This window comes from Rhineura floridana, chromosome 8 (assembly GCF_030035675.1).
Source record: "Rhineura floridana isolate rRhiFlo1 chromosome 8, rRhiFlo1.hap2, whole genome shotgun sequence".
Classification (NCBI taxonomy): domain Eukaryota; kingdom Metazoa; phylum Chordata; class Lepidosauria; order Squamata; family Rhineuridae; genus Rhineura; species Rhineura floridana.
The window spans coordinates 122,487,757-122,511,301 of NC_084487.1; the positions used below are offsets into that span (position 1 = coordinate 122,487,757).

General features: G+C 40.6%; 1 protein-coding gene across 1 annotated transcript in view; it reads left to right on the forward strand.

The window, feature by feature from the left end:
* SEMA3A (semaphorin 3A) overlaps positions 1–23,545 on the forward strand; it is a 332,620-nt gene that overhangs the window by 244,226 nt on the left and 64,849 nt on the right. Inside the window, exons 6-7 of the mRNA XM_061582314.1 lie at positions 3,269–3,362; positions 9,225–9,344. Of these exons, the coding sequence (XP_061438298.1) occupies positions 3,269–3,362; positions 9,225–9,344 (214 nt within the window). The remainder of the gene's footprint in view (positions 1–3,268; positions 3,363–9,224; positions 9,345–23,545) is intronic.

Sequence of the window (23,545 nt, forward strand, 5' to 3'; positions counted from 1 at the left end):
CAAGCTAATCAAATATTTTGATTCTATCAATTGCTGAGATATCTTACCTGCTAGCTCAGGGGCCCCATTCATCAGTTCTTCATGTCAGGCTCCTCTCCCATACATGGTCAGAAAATATATATTTGGCCTAGATCCAAAGAACCGTGCAGCTATATCTCTGCACCCAAGGGAGCACTGAACGTGTTTTCTCCCCACATGCCAGAATGAAGACATAAGATATATTGAGGCTAAAAGGAGTCATAGCTTTATTAAAGCTTACAGGGATATAAAATAAGCAGAGCACTCCAAAACATACTGAACTCTGACCTAAAAGTGTATGTGCTTCTTTAATGCTTAAGGTGAAAGCGGGGGGGGGGGTTTTCCTGCTGTTTACCTTATAATGTGTGACATCACCCTGGTTCCAAGAGGCACATCAGTCTGATGACAGATGGGTGTTTTTACTGACCCACTCCCATTGAAAGAAAAGCTAAGGATGCACTTTTTGGTTCCTCCCTCCCCAACTTGCATGGACAGTCTTTGCTGGGAGGAAGCCACTCTTGTCCAATGTTCTCTCTTGCTGGATGGCTATGAGAGGTGATTCCTAATCAAGCTCCCCTAAAGTGCTAATTGGAATATTCTGCTTCTTACCTCCTTTGCACTAAACCAACCCATGGTGCCCAAATTCTATAGCCAATTCGATGAACTACAAAAACTCACCCCTAAATTGACCTTCAGCATGGAGTAGGTGGAGGGAAAAGACTTTCCCAATGGCCAGTTGCACAAAATCCCCGTCCCCAATCCTACCGAACCCACAGTGGCAACTGATGCCATACTGCAAAATTGTGTAGAGGGCAAGTAGGCTGATTGGCATGTCTAATGCTGGAGTGAATGGCTGAGGCCAACCTTTTCAGAGAACTCTCCATCCCTCCTTGATTGGCCCAGCAGGCACCATAACCTCTCAGAGCCTTTAAGGTTCAGCTGTCATCCTGCAAGGGGTAAGCCAAGTATCCCTTCCACAAACTATAGGCTGGGGAGCAGCCTTTTCATGCCAAATGGCAAGCCACTTTTGAAACCGAGAGGAATTTCCAAAGCCGTTTATGAGATAGCATGGGGGTCTGCAGGGGATAAAAAAGTTTTTTAAAAAAATCTGTAAGGTATGCCCAAACCCTTGGAAATATCTTTAATAACTCTTTGGATCCTGGCCTTTTTATACATGACCTGTTCTCCCACCCCTTTCTATCAAATATCAAACCAATATAACATAGACAGGACGAACCAAGTTCCTTTATTACATAGCTGTCATTTGCTGTTACTTCCTTTATTACATTGTTGCTGTTTTCAATTAATCATCCTGAAATGGTATACTACGTTATCTTCGGAACACTTTCTGGTTTTTGCCATCCTACTAAAGAATATAAAAATGGTTCAGAAGCTTCTGTGCAGAACATGGCTGGCTGTCGGTTGACAGGTTCAAGGCAAATAGCTCATAAAACCCCAATTCTGTTCCAACTACATCAGCTTCCTGTACGCTTCTGAGCCCAATTCAAAGTACTGTTTTTGACTTTTAAAACTCTTTACAGTGCAGGATCCCAATATCTTCTGGAATGCTTCTCCCAATATGAACCCACCCAGACCCTTAGATCATCTGAGACCATTCTCTAGGTCTAGGGAGGCTTGGAGGGTAATGACAAGGGAAAGTGCCTTTTCTGTTGTGACTCTCCATGCTCTCCCCAGTGAGGTCCACTTGGCAACCTTGCTGACATCTTTTTGGTGCCATGTCAAGACTTACTGTTTCCCCCCACACCTTTGATGGACAGAGTTGATTTTGTTTTACTGTTAATGTGCTGTCCAAGCTTCATGTGGCTGTTATGGTGGTGTTTTTTTCTAAGTGTAATATGTATATTACTGAATTGTAGCTTTTGTATGATTCTTCCCTATGGTGCAATGTATTTATGTTTATGTTTTTAAAATGTAAGTTGTTGGAGACCTTCTCGGTAACAAGTACTAGGTAACTAGTAGTAGTAGTAGTAGTAGCAGTAGCAGTAGTAGTAGTAGCAGCAGCAGCAGCAGCAGCAGCAGTAGTAGTAGCTGTCTGGAGGCCAAAGGGTCAACTGAGCCCTTTTTTCAGAGCCAACTACACATTCAGCAGATCAGAATGTACCACCATATTATGAGAGGGATCACATTTTTCAGTGCTTACCTACTTACAAAAAAAAAAGAAAAAGCACACACATGGAAACTAGCATATAGCGGAAATGTTTTAACTTAGTCCTCTCCCTGTTTTTTTATGCCAGGAAGTGTTTTAAAAATGCAGTCTATTACCTGCAGTCTGGAGGAGGAGAAGAAGAGTACCAGAAGGCTCTACCATATGATTATGCTAAATATATAAATCAGCCTTCAGCTGTTTGAGCAGGTTTGGAAAGAAGAAAAACAGTACATATTGTTATTTTTTAAACTACCAGAACAAAACTGAAACATATTGCAAAACACTGAATCAAACATCAGAAATGCTTTTCTCATCCAAACCTCTTTAATCTACTTTTTTTTCTTTTTATGGATGTCTTTTCCTCAATAGCTCTATATTTAATAAAAATGTGTTGAGTATTCTTTAATCCAGACACCCTTCCCTTTTATGAGCCCCCCCACCTCTGCCACCACTAACCCAGCTTGCCTTTTTTTGCGTGTCTGAGTAAGTGAGGTGTCTGAGTAAGTGAGCTCTGCTGTTCTACTAATGACATGGATAAACCAAATTAAAGACAAACATGAATCCTTGGCATTTGAATATCAGCCTCAACAATCCCAAATCACCCACAGCCCGTGCAAATTAACCTTGTGTTTTTGTGTGTTTTCCCACAGTCACACATTCAGACAACTACTCTTTTGTGGCAATTGCCCTACATTTCCCTCAGCAGCTTCACATCCATCATTTCTGTACTTTATATCCCATAATAATAGAGCATCTGGATGGATTAGTGCAACCATGCGCAAGAAGTGGTGGATGTGAGATAATCTCCTTAAAAAGAATGGTTTTGAATTGACAAGTAATGGGCCCACTTATACAAAGGGTACTACAAGGAAGACTACATTCTCTAGCTTTCCAGTTTAGTTTGAAAAAGTTTTTCAGGCACAAGTAGAAAAACAAGCCCATTCTAATAAAATGTACAGGAAGTAACATAAAGCTTGGTATGTGTGATCTGAACGGGTTGATATTCACTGGTGAACTAATAATTTATATGCAGTAATCTCATTGCTTGGTTAGATTAATTGTTTCATCCTTCTTTCTCTGCAGGACAATATTTTTAAGCTGGAAGATTCACATTTTGAAAATGGCAGAGGAAAAAGCCCCTATGACCCCAAACTGCTGACAGCTTCTCTTTTAATAGGTATGAAATTTTGTAAAAGAAACGTTTTATCTATAGTTACCTGCTTCTTCCTGTTCCTGATACATATCAGAGGTCCTGCTTCCTTATTTTAACATCTTCCCAGGGAGAATTGGAATGTGGTTTTATTTGGCTGTATCACAAGTTAAGACAGGCTTAATCCTGCGCAACAATAATTTCTGTTGATGGATGTGCTAGTTGGGAATTTCCAATCATTACAATGGTGCAAGCATTAAACTATGAATTTGAAACTCATGGATAATGACAATGATGCAAAGTTCTAGGTCTTAAATCATGCAGGTAGCCTATATGTGTAGAGCAGGCTCCTCACTTCAGACCTTCTCCCCCTTCTCCTAATGCATGAACAGCATGGGGACAGGTGCAGCAAGGGATACAATGATGGGAGCAGGGTGAAATGTGGCCTCACTGTCCCCCCTTACACAGTTATCATTCCATGAGGTGTGATACCTGAATTGGCTGGAGAAGGTTCTTGTCCAAAAACGTTAAGCTCTTGGACATGTGTTCTTTGGATCACAGTGTCTTGGCTCTCTTATGAGGTTATGCCCATGCCAGAAAAGTGTGGGTGTGGTGGAACACAAGAAAATTAGCATTTGAACATGCACATTGGTGGCCGTTATGACACTGATAAGAAAGCACAGGAAATTCAAAAAAGTGATTAATGGCTCAATGTTGAGCAACAAGGATATGCTTTTAAAAAACATTGATCCCTATCCTCCATATGTTCTTCAGAAGATAAAAAAGTATTTCAATATGAATTTCTCTTCTTTTGCACTTAAGAAGATTAAATAATTCAAAGATTGACCCAGCCCTTGATACTTTTAAAGGCCTTATTCAAAGAGTGTAGGGTAGAATGTCTAGATATCCTACATCTGGAAATTCAGATGATTAGAGATTGCTACCCTTGGGTCATTTTTTTTAAAAATGCAACCATTTGCCTTGCTGTGACTTGTACCGTGTATTTACTCCAAACAAAAGGCAGAGAAAGTATGCCTGAAACGACTGGTATATAAATTAGTGCCTGGAGCAACTTTAATTTGTGGTACTGCTTCTCCAGGGGAACAGACTTTGCTATTTGCTTTAATATTCAATCAAGAAAGAGTATGATGACAAGTGAGTGTTACGCAAACCTCATGGCATGTCGCCAGATGAAGTCAACAGAGTCTAGCTTCTCATATTCCTTTTTCATGTGAACTCACACTAATACAATGATTTTGTTTCCTTTGGCTTTTGCTTTGATTTTTTTTAAACAATCTTTTCTTCTTGAATGAAAGGCAAATAGGAATTGTGGGCAAGGTGTTAAGGAAGAGAGATCAAGACAAGGAACAGAGGTGATAGCTCTTAATATTATTTAGGAACCTAGAAAGTTTGTCTTAGTCCAGGTGAGACAATTTGCTCATCTGGCCCCATATTGTCTATTCCAACTGGCCCTGACTCTTGGCAACAAATATCTCTTACACACCTGCTTGCCTAATCCTTTGAACTGGGGATTCCACACATTAAACTTTGGATCATCTGTATGCAAACCATGTGCTGTAAAATTGAGCCATGGCTCATTCTACATTTATATACATACTGCTATCATCCCAGGAGGTCGGTAGTGTATATAAAAAAATATTGCATTTTTTCCTTTACAACTGCACTTATGTAGAGAGTGGCTAGCCCAAAGTCACCCAACAGACTTTTTGGCTGAGCAGGGATTTTGAACCTAGACTTCCCTAGTCCATGCCCAGTCCAAGCTGTTCGTTTATAATTGTTACTATGGTGTACTGAGTAAGATGCCAGTTAGGGATGAGGTAAGAGCAGCTCTGAGGCATCGTTTAGCTGCAATTCATTGTTAATACAATGTGCATGTCAATACTTACATTTCCACCTCAACTTTATTTAATCTAGATATAGTGCTAGAACCTATTTCCATTTGACTTTGGCTGCTTTCACTCATGGGGCTTATTTATTTATTTATTTATTTGTTTAATTTAATTTATATACCGCCCTAAGCCAAAAAGGCTCTCTGGGCGGTGTACATAGAGGATAAACAAGAAAATATATGAATAGAACAAATATAAGAAAATCAAAAAGCAAAACAAACAAAGAACAAAACATTGCGTCAAAACATTCAAAAACGAATTAAAATCAACAATAAGATTAAAACACATCTAACTTCTGTGTACTGTATCTGGGTAGGCGCTGGGAAGAGTACAGCAAAAGTCAGGGGGTTCCAAAGTTTAGTGCTGCCACACGAAAAGATTTGATTTCTTTTAACTGTGGAATGAGTACCTGTAACAGTGCCAGTTCCACAGATCGAAGCAGTCGAGTGGACATATATAGGGCAAGGTATTAGAGGTTTATTTACTAATAACAGCAACAGAACAAATGGGCAACGAGTGCAGATCTCTGTGCAGAGGTGTAATGTGCTGACTGGTCAGCACAGACATGCTGTGGCGTTCTCTAACTGCAGTTTCCTGATCAAGCGTAAGGGAAGCCCCACATAGAGTACATTGCAGTAGCCCAACCTTGAAGCCACCCATTGGGTTAGATTAAGTTGCAGTGTTCACCTTACTGAATCCTGTGGGAAGGACAGGGACTACAGGGACTCTCTGTGCCCAGAGGACACCCCTTTGACACACACACACACACACACACACACCAAATGACAGGTATTTACTAGTATAAAACAATATTCCAAAAGTCTGATTTAAAATGCTTTTAAATCTACATATATATAAAAACTCAGGCTCCTGGAATCTCTTGTTCTGGGTGACCTTTTCCCCTCTTTTGACAACTATGAAATAAAAGCAGGCTTCTTGTCTTTCCCTTGATTTATATTGATCTATCCCAAGTCTCTGGAGAGAGGCTGACAAGCAAATGGGGGTAAAGTTAAGTAAAGGCTAACAGAAGCATCAAAGGCATTTTCTCAGGCACAGTACATAATAAGGGCTATAATTAAGTGATTGTCTCTCCTTTTAAAAATAGCAAGTGGCAGATGAGACAGAAAGATGATAAATAGGTAATTAATGTGCTGTTCTCTTTTACTCGATTTTGATTATACCTCCTGCTGGGCACAAAAGGTCTAGTTGCTTTTAATCTTCTTCTCATTCCACATATTTCCACTATCATGTTTTCTCCCAACCTGACTTTTATGATACATAGCCCTTGCCGATGCAGCTGAAAATGTTATGCTTTCAGCCTTTCAAGGGAAGGTAGCTCAACTTTCCCAGCAGGCATGATCAGACATGGGTGCTCCACCATGGAAATGTCTTCTAAAATTGGCATGGAAAATACAAGCATGCCTTGGAACTAATATGCTTGTTTCCAACAAAGTCGTATTAAATTCTGTCTAGGGCATTCACTATGACCGTGACAAATGAAATACCTGAACTTTAATAACCAGTCAATTCATTCCATGATTTTTGCTCTGAAAGGCAAAAGTCCTTATTCGGCGCTCCATGAGCTTCCTGAACTTGAATCAAAGCATCTGGCGAGCACATTCACTCCAGTGTCAGATGCGCTTCCCCACCTACAAAAGAAACAGGTTCAGTTGTGTGTCAACTGATTAAATCGGAGAGCCTGATGGCAGACCAGTTGCCATTGCCTACTACTTGCTGTGCCTCAAGGAAAACTGATGGGGGCTGCAGGCACTCAGAATCACCTGGAAGAAATCTCTGGTCAGAATCCTTGAGTCCCAAAGGCAAGTGACTATGGGAAACCAACTCCATTCCAACAGTCTCCTTCAGTTCCTCAGTCTTGGCACTGGATAGGGGATGATCCTTCTGTGGCTGATCCTTCTGTGTTTCCCTAGACCAATGCTGTGCCCTATTGACCACCTTTCCACACTCCCTCTTAACTTGTAGACCGCCCCTTTTGTCTGTCCTACAGGCTTTACAACATCCTGCTTCTTCTGTCACAGTCTGTAGAAGTTTCCTAGCATTCCTGCAATGCAAAGGCCATGGCATCCATGCACAGAGTTGTCCCTGACCTTGCAGTGAATGGATCATAACTTGCACACATAGGAGTTCTGTACAACATACCGTAGAGTAGCTGTGCATTTATATGGATAAATGTTTTTAAGACGTGAAGAATGTTCTAAAAGCTAAGTAAAGTTATGAGCAATAGTCGGGCATCAGCTCAACATTGCAAGTGGTTCATTCCACAAGACACATTCCTAACTTACTTAACACCATAGCGCAGCATTGTCTGCTCTAACAAATCACAGGTGGAAGGCTTTCCAACTTTGCTACCTGAGATCGTTTCAAATGGAGATGCCAAGGATAGAACCTGAAGTCATATACATGCTATGTAAGATACCTCCAAATTGATTCAACTTATTCTCAGGAGGGACTTTTATTTATCTCCTATTATCTAAGTAGCCAGAAATCTTTCAGAGAAGTTATATTAGTAAAGGTCATTTTAGTCACCAAGGTGCCGGTATCAAAAGGAAAAGTTCTGGGAAGCTAATCAGGTAACATTTCAGCATATTCAGAACATTATTTTTCCACTTTGCACGGTGTTTAGCCTTCCATGGAAATCCAGTTTAAACAGTCTCCCTTCTTTTCTTTTGTTTTCAAAAGCCCAGGGCATATATCTTTGATGACACAACTTTAATTTGCTGTTGATAGGAAAACATGATGTTCCATTTAGCTTACCAGACCTTTGCCCTGAATCATGCTTGCAATTCCAAGACTAAATCCTGGGATACATAAGGTAGCCATGAAAAGAAGTATGTGCAAAGTGCCTTTCTCTCCTACCTGAGTAAATATAATTAACTAAGGGGACTAGATGCAATGTGGGGTGGAGGGAACCAAAACAGCTGTACATTTAGGATACATGTAGAAGAGGATGCAAGTTATTATGACAAATATTTCTCCTATACATCTATGGCAGGTACAGCAGTCTGGTCCTCTCTTGCATAGTCACCCTATAACAGGGGTGGTGAATCTCAGGTTTGAGGGAAAGCTGAATGTGGCCCTCCAGGCTTCTCTGTCTGGCCCTCGGAAGTCACCCGAGGCCACATCCCTCACTGACTCCACTTCACAACCCTGGCTGGACTGTGTCCTTGAACTTTGACTGGGACCTGGGAGACCAGGGTTCAAATCCCCGCTTGGCCATGATGCTTATTGAGTGACCTTGGGCAAGTCACAATATCTCAGCCTAACCTACCTTACAGGGTTGTTGTGAGGACAAGAGAGGGGAACCATGTACACACCTTGACCTCCTAAGAGGAAACATGGTATATGAATGTGTTAATGAATTAATAATGACTCTTGCTTGTCAGAGTGGAGAATAAAGAGGGGTGTGTGAGTATGTGTACAAACTAGCTTACAGTACAAAGGTAAAATTTATATTTGTTGATCTCTCCACTTTTCCCTCTGGTCCCACCCACCACTTGCATATGGCCCCCGGAACGTTGCCTTGAAGGGAATGCGGCCCTAATCTGAAAAACATTCCCCACCCTTGGACTATAACCTGTCTCCATATTTCTGTTTGCTTTGTAGAAAACTGATATGGCTTTACAGACTAACACTGCCCATGTAGATGCTTGACTGTTCTACTTAACTTGTATTTTTGTAAATAAACAAATTTCACAAATATGTCATATGGCTGCAGTACTCCCTTCCTCAGAAGGAAAATTTATCTGTCAAAGGCTGGCCCTGGATTGAAAAAGGTAAACATGGAAGAGCCTAAATTGTATCTGCTGTTGTACTGCAGACATTAGCCAATATAAGTAACTTTCAGTAGGAAGCATATTTCATGTGTTGGGTTTATGACTTATGTTTGTTCCTTTTTAAATAAATTATGACATGTTTGCTGAGAGACTGACACTCACAGCAATTTCATGCAATATTACAGATGGTGATCTTTATTCTGGAACTGCAGCAGATTTCATGGGAAGAGATTTTGCCATTTTCCGTACACTAGGGCATCATCACCCAATCAGGACAGAGCAGCATGACTCCCGGTGGCTTAATGGTAAGTTAGGTGTATATTTTATCCACTTATCCACATATTTTTATCAGTAGTTAATTAATTTTATCATGCAATGCAATTATCCTTCCAGCACCACCTGTGATCTTTAACTAATTCACAATTACTGAACAGCACCTTGGGGTGCAGTATTGCCACAAATGAATGGAACTAATTAGGCATGATTTTATATATGATTCTTTTTAATTACATTGTTTGTTCAGTACAGTTTTGCTTTAAAACAAAGATGGCCACTTGTGTATTATTGGGAGTTGCTCCATTCTGTGATCTGACAGCCAAAAGTATGTTTTGTTGCACAAACCTATTTCCCCCCCCCCTCTCGCACTCACACACATCCTGTGGAATCAGGCTGCATAATAAAATTGGCACATCTAGCACTAAAAGCTTCCCAGATGTGAAGCACATGGGCTCAGGGATAAGATTACATGCAAATATTTAGATTTACATATTTCATACAAATATCCAAAAGAGAGATAAAACATGCAATTGTGGAATATCTCTGCTGCTTACAACTTGAAAGCATTTTTTCTTTATTAGCAAAGCTGTGGGCAATTTCTTTTCTTTCAGCATACCTCAATTAAAATTTGGTAGTCTCCAAGAACCAGATAAAAATGGCTTTGGTGGCTAATTCTGGTCCATAAGTAGAGTTGCCATATTCCAGTTCCATAAATCAGGGCAGGCTAATTTGTACATTATGCTAATTATTTGCTAATTATGCAAATTAAGCATATTAATGGTTGCATTGTCATTTTGTTTTTATCCTAGTAATTACCACCAAAACCTGGGGGAGGATGTGAGGAATCTTTTTTTAAAAAACTTACATTTTTAGCCTTAAATGTCTAGATTCTAGTTTCCACCACTATGGAATATTTATTTATTCATTTATTAAGAGGATTTATATCCTGCCTTTCCACTGTTAAAAACAGTGCTCAGGGGAGCTTACAAATATAATAAAGCAACAAAAACACAATCAATATAAAAACATAATAAAAGCACATAAATAGAAACAAACAAAACAAGTCAGGGCAGCATTTAAAAATCTAGCATAAAACAAAAAGCCAGCAAAAGATCAATTAAAAGCAATGTTGTGACTGAGAGGCTGTCTGTTCCAACAATTAGGAAATATGAAATGAACACACCATTACAACCTGTATCACAGATAGAAATCAAGACTTCAATATTATCAATTCAGTCAATAATCTTATCTAATTAGCTTCAAAACAAACAGTGCTGTCAGAGACTTCCAACACCAGACATCTGTCCCCGCACAAGTTTGAAGCACCTGAAGATACCCAAGCTTATGCTCATGCTAAGCAGTAAATTGAAGATCAGCAATAAATAGGAATTATGTGTTCTGTTTTTAGAGTATTTAGTATCAGGGAGAGGGGAAGCACAGCCTTCTGTGATAAAAGCTGGAACGTGATGGAGTGCTGTCACCTCGTTAAAAAAAATGCAGTGAATTCTAGATACCTGGCAAGCTGTGCTAGCATTAGACAAGGCAGCTTATAGTGAGAAAGGAGTGTGTGTACCTTACGCACCCAGCCATTTTCTGCCTTCCATGAATAATGCTGCTGCTGGTGTCCCCTAAAGGAGCTAAAACCCCCAGCCCACATTCTCCCACAAGAACCTGGCATAGCAGTGGGAATGACAAAGATCTCAGCAACTGCCAGGGGGCAGAAAGGTATCACCAAGAGGAAACTATTTGCACATAACTTTTCCCAGGGTGGTGAGGGTGGGATGGATTGTTCCATTCCTATTGGTCTTAAGGGGGGGAAGGTTGCACCCCACACTGCATTGAATATATGTGTGTGTGTGTATATATGTATGTGGGTTTATATATATATATTCATGTGTGTGTGTATGTGTGTGTGTAAATGAAGTAGGGTAATCTTTGGTGGGGAGATGCCTGCCAGTCACAGAGCTACAATCCCCAGAAGAAGGGGTTGTTAAACCACTCTGGCCATTGGAGCTCTGGGAAACAACTTTCAGCATCCTTCACAAACTACAGTTTCTTTGGGGGAAGCCATGACTGTTTACAGTGGAAAAAATGTCTGATGTGGGCGTGGCCCCCTGATTAGTCAAGCCAAACAGCTATGAGTCTCACTTTCAGGACACTGACAGTTGGTTCTTGCTGAGCATGCCTGCGCTATCAGACTCCAACACTGAATTTCTTAAATTACTTAAAAATCAGCCATGCATTTTTAAAAATTTTAAACTGCAAAAGATGAAGTCAGAGTGTGGGGCAAAATCAATAATAGGATTACAGGTAGTCTGTGAACATGGCTGATTTTTAATTAATTTCAACAAGTTATGTGACCACTGACAGAACAGGGGGTCTGGATTTTTTTTCTCTTGTTTTACAGTTTGAACTCTAGATTTTCTCTGACCATTTTGTGTATCGCCATGAAAATTTGAGGGTTGTTAAGCAAGCTTTTCTGAGTTCAGGACTATGTGTTTGGTAAGATTTTGTTTTGAAATGAAGCAGCAGAATGGCATGGGGGTATTTTCAATTTAACATGGCAGAATATGAAAAATCCATGCTGGCTATAGCATACAGCCACTCTTGCAGCTGTATAATCTGGAGATAGGTGAGATGAGATCTCCAAAGCTCTCCTTCAACAAACTCAGAAATGATGTTGATTGTTTAGACACACACACACACACACAAAGGGAAAAAATTCAGATCATTTTTTGGAGCCAATCCAATAGGTTTTACTAGCATATTAGTATGCATAGGATTTCACCCTTAGAATAGTTAGTTTAGCAGGATTAGCTGCATGAAGAGGCTGAGTGTGGCCTGAGATAGTGGGCCAAGGAGGCCCTGATAATTGAGCCCATTTGGATCTATGCAGCCTAGTCTGGTGGACCAAAAGATATGTGAGTCTCATACAGCTGATGGTAAAATCACTAGATGAGGGCACAGAGCAAAGCCAGTAAGGGGTGTGCATTAGCAAGGGCCAGCTAGAGAAGCCTGGAGAGCGATATTCAGGGCCCAGGCCTGATGCCTCCACCCCAGCCTTACACCGCCAGATCCAGTAGTCATACCGTGCCCAGGGTCCTGGAGAGACAGCAGATGACCCTAGTGGCTGTTACTGCTTTTAGGTAAGCAACAAGGACGTCCCTACTGGGTAGGTCTGCCCCACCATGCAAACTGCTCTGGCTCTTTTATTTTGTACTCCTCTCACAGATCAGGATCATCCTATCATGGGGGAAAGGTCCTTTAATCTTCCATAGCCACACACAGCCCTGCGCCAGGTCCTTCTGGCACTAGTCCTGCCACACTTCTCTTCACAGGGTCCTGCTTTTGGCTCCCTTTCCCCTTACACTGCTTGGGTGCCTGCTTGGCTAAGCTGTCTTCTCAGGCTTTCTATTTCAGAAGACAGGCAACACCTCCACAAGTATTTTCCCCTGCTCCTCACACCTGCGAGCTTTACCTCCTTTTTCAATTCTTCAATAGATTTTGGAAGCAATATTTGTCCTTCCAACCATATGGGTTTTATTTGCTTTAAGCCACGTCTTTATGCAAGTGCTCAGACGGCATCTTTTGGTTCCTCAAAGCTCCAGCTGCAAAGGGAGGAAGTGCAAAAGCTTTGCCTTTGAAAACCAATTGTTGCCCACTGTTAGAAAGAGATTCCACTATGGCTTCAGACTTGTACTGTAAACTAAGGAAGAAGGGGGGGGAGAGAAGCAGGAATGCCTTTTAATTAGATGGGCACCCTGTGCCAGACATAATGACTCATTGATTGGGAGCCCTGTAGGCGCTAACGTAATATAAATAACAACTATGAACCTCTGCCAAACATATGCCTCTGCTGGATGTTAGCATCATGAGAACAGCCCTGAACACACACACACACACACACACACACACACACAGAGAGATCAAAAACGTTTATGCCTTAGTTTTATTTTTACTCTAATTTTTGTCAAGTTAGTTTGACTGCAGAGAATATTAAAGTGCAAAAGGGTTTCTCCCCCTGCATTTCTGTGGACCTATAACTCTAGTCTCTTCCAGAATAACATCTTACTCTCCCCAATTGATTAGTCCCGAGGATAACCTGGCCTAAGGAAAGTAGAGCTCAGTCATGCAAGTGAAAGCCGCTTTTGTGCAGTAGAATCCTTATGCTGACAGCTGAGTCTGGAGAATTTATGCAGCAAGAGAGCACAGTCATTGTCCACTATCCCCACGGCTCATTGCCGAAATTGTGGCATTCCTCTCTCTGTCTCTCGCCTTTTGAATGCGCGTACTAGTCTCTCAGCGCTGAATGTGAGAACTGATTTTCTCAACTTAGTGCTAAGGATACATCGTGAGTGGATAAGGAAACTGAACCTGCCAAAAGACAGTGAAGGATAAGGTTACCCACACAGAGCTTGCAAGCCCTCTAGAAATGAAATACCACCCCGAAGCTTTTATAAAATTTAAATGTGTGTGAGCCACCCAAAAAGAAGTGAAAATACTGGGTTATAGCCCTTTAGAGTAATGGTTTTCAGGCTCAGGATATCCTTTCCATGCCAGTTTGTCTGCCATGGAAACCCAGCGCACTGTAAAGCATTCTAGGGCACTTTCTAGCATGCTCACTCTGCTCATGCAGGGGATCAGCTGGCTTGTTGCCCCTTCACTCTGCATAGGCTGAAGGAGCTCTGTAGTCTGAGGAGCTCCCCAGCAAAGACCTCCCAACAGGGCTCCCAATCAGGGCATGCACAGCTCTCTTTCCCAATGACTGGGAAACTTACACAGACACAGACACACAGAATGAATGAATCTGTCAGTTTCAGTTTCTCACTTGCCCAATCTCAAATTTGTTTTGCCCCATTTCTGCATAAGCTTGTGATTTAAAAAAAAACCACTATGAAAATTCATAAGCATTTTCACATGTATTTCACATATGCTAATTTTGACACCATTTTGCCACTATATACGTTTTTGCAATTTCCCCACAACAGAATGCATTTTCGTACCTTATTTTCACTAATGTACACACTGTGCGTATGTTTTTTATTGAATATACACATTTTTTTCATGCATTCTTTGGTTGGATAACTGTATTGCAAAATTTGGAGAAGTTTTGAAGAACTGTGTTTCAGTCCTCACAAATCTGGTAGGCTCGTATCAAATTCAAACTGAACACATTATTTCCCCATCACCAATGCACAAAAACATTTTTTTTGCAGTTTTTACTTTTTTGACAAATCAGCAGCTTTCATTGTAAAAATCTTCAGCCCAGCAAAATTCAGCATTAGGGGCTGGCATATGTCTTTTGCCGAACCTCCTCCACTGCTCTAAGCAAGCAAATAAATAATTCTGTTCCCTCTTTCCTTTGTGCAGAGTTGAGTAAAAGGACCAAATGTTATGGGATTTTTCATCTTAGCTTATAAGGTCCTTTCTTTTTATACGGTTTAATAAAATGCAGTCCTTGATGTAGTTTATAGCATGCTTTCTGTGGCTTTAAAAAAACCTAAGTGCGAGAGTAACCATGTCAAGTTCCCTGAAGATACTGTCCTTGGTAATCTTTACAGTTACATAAGCAACTGAGTACTATAGAAGCGGAGTGAGTGTTCAGTAAAAAAAGAAATGGTTTCCCCAGTATATTTGAACTAGACATTTGTGTTATGCAGTGGCTTATTCCCGAACACAGGGAAGTAGTCTGCAGATATGTATAGAGGCATATATTGAGCAACTGGGGTAACACTGTCCAGTAAAAGTCAGAATTTTTAAATGTAAACATCTAAATTTGATTTGTATCTGTGCTCTCACTCTGGTTTGGCTAATCTGAAAGTCAGTTTATATCCAGCCTCTGCAGAATGGTTGTCATTTCCAGTACTTGGAAAGTCTATGGCTTGGATCCTAAGTTGTTTTTCTGTTTACACAAGGGGAGGAAGGGGGATTTCTACCACCTGTCCTCTTCCATCTTCAGTCTTCTGCACCATATCCACATTGTTACCAAGGATCAGCCCCCAGGAGCAGATTTGGGGGTGGCAGTGCAGGAGTCTTCAAAAGGAAGTTAGGATCCAAATTTATATCTGGCCATCACACAAGATGTTTGGTTCATGTGGTAAGTTTCCCCCACCAACTTTGCTGGCCACTAGGAAAGTATAGCACTGACATGGTAATGTCTCACACGAGCTGCCTGACCTATTTGATTACTGAATTTAGGCATTACAAGTGTGGGATACATCCATGGGGAAATGGCAAGCTTGCCACAGAAGTAATACATAACCAGCTGTAAAAACCATTTAATTCAGTATATGTGCAGTCTGTCCATATCCAGAAATTCAACCTTTTCAGGCCCAGGACTCACCTGTAACCACAACCTGCAACATGAGACCCATTTTTAGTTGTTACTGTATACATCTGCCTTACTCCTTTCTCTGTGTCTAGAACTTTTCACCATCAGTCTTCTTTGTGCTCCCCCTTTCACACACACACACACACACATTCTCTGTCCTTCCCTTGAATTACAACAACAGAAAATTGTGGTGTGCTGCTGGAGTGATCCACCTTTACATTGGATGTAATTAGCATCTTGATTATGACTAGTGCATTGCTGAATTTTGTTTGACATGTTGAACATGTACAGAGTGAAACATAGGTATTTGACTGGATCACCTTTGTCATCTTTAATAATTTTTACACCTGCTGTTCTTCACTGCATGATCATCATAGCCAATCAAGAATTATAAAATGAAAAAGAAGGGATGCATCTTCACTGGGGAGCCAACTGGGTTGATGTGCTTTTCTTGCAGCACTGTGCTGGCAAGACTTTCACCCTACCATCATAGAATAGTAGAGCTGGAAGGGGCATATAAGGCCATCGAGTCCAACCCCCTGGCTCAATGAAGGAATCCAAGTTAAAGCATATCCGACAGGTGGCTGTCTAGCTGCCTCTTGAACGTCTCCAGTGTTGGAGAGCCCACCATTCCCTAGGTAATTGGTTCCATTGTCGTACCACTCTTAACAGTTAGGATGTTTTTCCTGATGTTCAGCTGAAATCTGGCTTCCTGTAACTTGAGCCCCTTATTCCATGTCCTCCACTCTGGGACAATCGAGAAGAGTTCCTGGCCCTCCTCTGTGTGTCAGCCTTTCAAGTACTTGAAGAATGCTATCATAACCCCTCAGTCATCTCTTTTCAAGGCTAAATATGCCCTAATCCAGCTCTAGTTGTGTGTAAGTTATGCATGATTAGTTTTGGCAGAATTTTAATGGGACTGCCTACTCAGATGCAGAGCCAAATGTACACTTCATTGAACTTAATGCAGTGTGGTTGGATGACAACTATATTTGCATGTATATCAAATGTATATCAAAATATGGAAGCAGTGCCTCTAAGCTGCGCATAACTTTCCTACATAACTAGTCCATTGGGAGCAGCAAGATAGGTACAACTGTTGGTCAGTTACTTCTGAAATATGTTCTCTGACTATATCCCTGATACTTTTACATAGTTACACAAAGGTACAAAAATTATGGAAGAGAGCAGGTTATGAACCTTAGGAAAGGTTTGTGAAAACTTCCTCCTTATTTTGGCAATGTGCTAGGCTAGAAGCCCAACAATCTAGCGTATTGCTATGCTTTGTTGTTCTTTATTGTTATGTTTTTATAGTGTGTTTATTTGTTTTTGTTTTAACATTGTGTAAGTCACTTAGGACCTTTGGGTATCAAGCGACTAATAAATCTAACGAATAAAAAATAATAATATTAATACTCTGTGATAGCTCCACAGCCATCAGTGTGTTTTCAGGCTCAGTTGCACTTTATTACTTGCCACAGTAAATAAAGAATTAAGTAATGGGAGCATCTCATTCTTGTCCTGAAGAAATTCATTAGGAAGGAAGATAATAGCCAGTCTTATTTCTTGTGAACTCTGATAAAATATTGACTTAAGTAGAAATATCATCATGGTTGCCAACAGATCGTCGCTGGATCTCGTCTGTCTGAATTTACTCCCTCCCCCTTCCCCACTTCTTCTGTGACAAATAGTTTAATTAGCATTGACCTCTTCAGTATGAATTTCCTCTTTTCCGGCCACCATATTCAGAGTCTGGTGGGCATTAAGAGATTTACTGTTGACTGCATAATCTGAGTTCATGTGTGTGGTGGAAATGAGTGAGAATTGCACAGAAAAGTGGATGCCACAACAATGCATGTCACTGCATTATGATCCCCTCTGCTGACATAGCTCTCAATAGCTCTCCCTCTGTGAAAATAGGGACTGTTTGCAAATTAATTAGTTTCTGGCAACAGCTTGATTGTTGACCTAGAGTTTGTAGAGTGGAAGAACAATCAGATTAGTGTGTTCAATACAAAGGCCCAGTGCGACACTCAAATGTGGTTTGCCAAACAGTGAAGGGCATGAATGGAGTGAAACAAATTCTTCTTTGGAGACACCATGGCAAAGGTTAAGTGTGATGTGGCTGGGGCACATGGGGCATAAGGGGGGGGGAGATGGATTAGAAATGTTCATCTGCATGAAGGTGGTTAATGCTAATTGACTCTTGAAGTATTGGATACATGAACAGTTTGAGGCTCTGTAGCAGGGGAGAAATGCATTCATATGAAGCAGTAAAAATGGTTTGAATGGGAAATATTAGAGAGAGAAAGGAAATTCCATCCAAATTTAAGGATTTTTAAATTAGTTTAATTGCCCAATCTTTTTCTTGCTTACTCAGAAGTAAGTGCCTTGGATAGTTCAGTGGGACTTTTAAATGTGCATAACATTGCAACCACAGTCTCTTTTGAGCCTAACAACACAATCAGGTAAGTTTAAATAAAAACAACATATTCCTCAATCCTCTAAATCAGCCTTTCCCAACCAGTGTGCCTCCAGATGTTGTTGGACCACAACTCCCATCAGCCTCAGCCAGCATTGCCAATGGTCAGGAAAGATGGGAATTGTGGTCCAACAACATCTGGAGGCACACTGGTTGGGAAAGGCTGCTCTAAATTGAGAATGTTTGCATTCTAATACAAATACTAAAATAATTTGACAGGTAATTAATTCTACAATAGCAGCCAAGAACCTGCACCTATGACTGATTAATTTTACTTTTTAAAACATTTATGTATAATTTAATATTACTTCGGGCGTTACTTTTATTGAAAATTCCATGGTTCTTTTTATAATTTATGTGAAGGTTATTTAAATAGCTTCTTATTGTTCAGCCTTTAAAGTTGCACTTGGTTATTTCTATTCTGTCTGAAAGTTAGAGGCACCTTGTTGTTGTTATGTGCCTTCAAGTTGATCACGACTTATGGCGACCCTATGAATCAGCGACATCCAACAGCACCTACCGTGCCCATAATTTCCAGGCAGACTAGGCAGTTCTACCCATATAGAATTGTAAAGGCTAAACAGCGAACGCCTGCCAGGCATTTTCATATTTTCCCATTCATCACATAGAACAACCTCCTGTTGTATTTTGCCCTATGTGATGTAAAGCTGCTATTTGTAGTTGGAATAAGCTGACAAAGCTTATTTGTCAATAAATTCAGTCCCTACAATTATGTTAGGTTGATTCATGCAACGAAAATGAGGTCACTACCTGGCAACAATACAGAGGAAACAGGAGATAAAAATCCAAGAGCGCAAACTATCCATTGTTTTTAAGAGTAACACTGGCTCATGTGCTTTGAGCCTATGGGGTTTTATCCCCTTTAATTGTATATGTTGATTCATGCCTGCACATTATTGAAAACACCATACTTCAGAATAAAAACGTTTTGAAAAGTTCAGTAGATAATGGTAGATTATTTCTTTAAGTAAACACTTTAAGCTCTCCCCCCAAAGATGTTATGGACTAGAACTCCCTGCAGCTCCAGCCAGCATGGTCAATGGTTAAGGATAACGGGAGTTGTAGTCCACAACATCTAGAGGGCTCCACGTTGACTACCATTGCAATACTGTATAAAATAATAATTAATTTGCACATCTGTACAGTTTGTCCAGATAGCTATAGCCATCACACTGCAGCATAAGCAATACTAACATTGGCTTATCCTGTACTGCATTAATCACTCTTCTTTAAACAAGGGTGTTTTGTCATGGGGGTGGTTCTTCTCAGGACACTGTGTGCTCAGCTTAAAAATATTTTCCTCCCTCTGGCTATCTATTATTCCTTTTAAATCTTGCCCGTTATTTAATCTGAGGAGGTTTGTAAACAGATATTAAGTTGATCCACATGTACACTGTAATGTGCTGAACCAAATGCTGAATAGATCACTGTAGGCCATGGATGGGCAACTGAATCCAGCCAGTGGGCCAGACTGTTATGTCTCCCACCCTCCGTGGGCCACGTTTGAGAGGTGGGCAGGGTTGCCCACCAGTCAATCACCTGATGTCACAATAGCATCAGGTGACCCTTTTTTGCCTGTCCAGTTTGAAATCAATCAGTGCAGGCAAATACACAGCCTGCAAAGCACCTTCTGAAGGTCAGCTACAAGTCTGATCGTGTAGAGCACTTCTCAGGAGGCTTTGCAAGACCTGACAATAAGTTGATCATCAGGTCTTGCAAAGCCGTATGTGCAGAGCTTTGCAAGCACTGACAGTCACTGGTAAGAGGTGCAAGCAAACCCCTTTCAGCTGAGCTGCCCACCTGATGTCTTTTTGATGAGGTAGGGCAGATGGACGTGGCTGACTGAAATGGCCTCGCAGGCCAAAAGGGAGGTCTGGCAGGCCTATTTAGGCCCACAGACCATAGGCTCCCTGCCTCTGCTATATATCTTTGACTTGCTGATACAAATAGCAGACAACAGGCTCAATTAGTTGGCTGTGAAATACATACATGAAGACACCCTCTGATCAATGCATACAGGAACCGAGATAGTGATTTGGGGGGGTGTATTTCCATGACTATTGCAATGTAGATGTAGAGTAAATGTCCTGCAGATAGTGCAGTGAATGCATATGTAAACCCTGAACAGATGACAATGAACATAGCATGAATTTAGAGGGAGGGGGCTCATGTCCAGACCCTACAAATTCCTTGCTTTCATCCTTCCTTCTGAATAGTCTCTTCTCTGCATATGAGCTGTCTGTGCATAGAATGTGCCTGGATCATCTATATTGAACTTTTAGAGGGTATAGATTGCATGGAGAGAGCCTATGCATAGCCACCTTGTACACGTGTAGGCTCTGTGCACAGTTTAGGAAAAGAGTATGCATGTTGGTGTTGGGGTGTGTGACCAGTGAGTAGAACTGCACTCCCATCTTTATTCTACCCATACTGCATAGGGCTTCTTTCTTGCTGGATCAGAATGAATGAGTAAACAACTGCATATTCATAAATAAATACTTTCAGTATTACAGTATATTGTATAGTATATAGTACTACTTTGCAAAAAATGTACTGTGTTGCCAAAACATCATTCCATGGCATGCCCAGTTGCCTTTTGTAATTCTGAAGTTTTTGAGATTGTAAGGCTCAGTAAGTGTTTTTGTTCTGTGGGTCATTTAGACTGCAATCTTATACACACTTACCTACAAGTATGTCCCATCGAACCCAAATGGATTTGCTTCTGAATAAACATGAACAGCATGCTGCTCTCAATTACAGATGTTTTTGCATTAAAGGAAGAGAACAAATTTGCAGTTACAGGATTGCAATGGAAATGTGTGCTGCAAATCGGTGACTGCAAATTTACTTGTGTCCTCTGAGACCTGTGCTGCCTGTTCAGTTTAGCACACAATATGATTCAAATTACTGCTTGTGCAGAGATGTACCATGGGATTGCACTCCATGTTTCCAACTGTTTATAGTTCAGCGAGTTCAACCTTTGCGATTCCGAAAATCAAATAATGTCATGGATGATATCAAATTGATAGCTGGTATGAGATTGCTTTAAAAAAATATTGCATTTAAAGTGTGGGTGTAAATCTTCAGTAAATGTATGCTTTTAAATTACATTTGGCCTTGCCACCACAGCACATTAATGGAAACTAAATTGAAAAATATTCTTCCAGACCTGAATCTGCATCCATTCAGGTAGTTGTGCTATCAAGGGTTTGTCTGCATTGTGGGAAGTTAATTTGCTATATTGCATCCAGGGCTGCAACGTTACTTAGAATTGTGACATTAGAAAGGGGAGATAGCATCATCCAGGTTGAGGTTAATGCTATGTTTTCCACCTTGGTAGCTCTTTCTTGGAAGCTATACATCACTTCCTTTCTTCATTCCCAGTTCATGTGTCAAATTTAAAATATTTTTAACCCCCCCCCCCATCAGCTTTCCAAAGCCTGCCCCCAAAGGTGTATGTTTACTTGCAGGGTTTTTTTTTAATTCTTCCCAATGTTACAAAACCCTTGCGTGTATTTTTTTTAAAAAAACTGCAAGTAAACATACACCTATGAGGGACAGGCTGTGGAAAATCATTCTCTCTGATGTATGCGCTCATTTACAATATGCATGGGGATTTGTACATAGGAACAAGAATGTGAACTCCCACCTGCAGTCTGAAGTGGTTTTCTCCATTTTATCATTTGAGAACATCACCTGGTTCTGCTGCATATGTCAGGCAGGCCTTAGTGAGGTAGACAACAGAGTGAGGTGTTCAGCCAAAAAAAAGAAAAGAAAAAAAAGGGGGATTCCTCAAATATGTTTTGACATCAGATGCACTTTTGTCCCATCTTTGGTTTTCTTTGTGTGGTGGAGGAGAGAGATAGAGATCTTCCTGCAAAATAAAAATCCAAATAAAACTTATCACACAGTTAAAATGTTATGGTAAAGTCAGAGATATACCATAGCTTATTGGCTTAATGGTCGACCATCTGCTAGCTACTCCACAAAGAAAAACAATTACTGTATCGTGTAATATGATAACTGTACAGTTTCATGACAGTGATATTACAGGAAAACTGGTAACAAAATTCTGGAGTGTGCTGGGTTGGGTTTTCTTTATATTTTTATGAAGCAGCTGCATTTTCACTGGAATAATGCAGTCAGAGCTTTTACCTCCTGATGTGTGTGCAGTATTGAGTATCAGTTTCAAGCATTTATTGAAAGTGTCGAACTACCAATTTTATCCAACTCCTTCAGAATTCTTTTCCCGTCAGATCTCCATGACAGTGCTTCAGATGAAACTTCAGTAAGTAATTTGGTTTGGTTTTGTGTCTTCATTGGCAAGAACCAGGGAGAGTAGCTACCCTTGTTGGAAAACCTTTTTCAGACTTTTATAGATTCTCAGCAGGCACATGTTTAATTAACTGGCTTTATTATTGATTCATTATTGAGCTAACTCTTTCCTTGTAATTCTCTTCTTTCTTGTTAAAGAAAGTTGTCCCTGTATTTAGAATGGTAAACCATGGAAGTGGCCATTTGTGAAACTGTGGTTCAAGGCTAGTTTATCAGAGAGAGTCTCCAGTGAATTTCTGTGTAGGACATTGTTTCTCATTCCCTACTTATTTTTCAGGGGTTTATTTCTTTTTCAAAAAACACCCTCTTGTTACGCAATTCAGCCACTGAATAGAAGACCAGCACAGGAGAAAAGTGGCTTCTTAACCTTTTCCCCTGGGCTGTTCTGCCAGAAAACACCTTGAACATTGTCCCCAGCAGCGGAAATGGGGAAACAGTCCTAGGTGAAAGCATTAAGAAGCCTATCTTGCCCTGCGCCACTCTTTTTCTTCAAATTGCAGCTGCAGCACCTGCACTGTAAAGAAAAATTATATGGACCTACAAGTAATGTATAGTTCTACCTTTAGTTCTGGACTTCCATGGTTCAGTGGGCCCAGGCTAGGGATGGGATCCGTTGGCCAGTGCTGGTTCGAAAGCATTTTGTTGACCTAACAGGCTGACACTGATACTTAATACTGCACACATATCAGGAGATAAAAGCTCTGACTGCATTATTCCAATGAACGATTTGAGCTCATTTTTTGTCCACAAGCCACTGCTTTTACTGATCCTTTCCCACCCCCTCCGAAAAAATACTGATATTTTAAAAAGAAATATCAATGTTTTGAAAAGAAAGATTGATAAATTGAAGGAAATATCAATATTTTAGACACAGTTTTTTTAGATGTTTCCAAAAATAGCCACAGAAAACGACTACATAAAAATCCGAACCGCAACAATGGTGAATAAGCGAATTAATGGAAATTTCAGTACCAAATTGGGCGGAATTCTAGCATATCCCTAGCCCAGGGATTTTTTGAAGGTTGAGGTCTGACCTACACATTCAGTAAAATCGCAAGAGT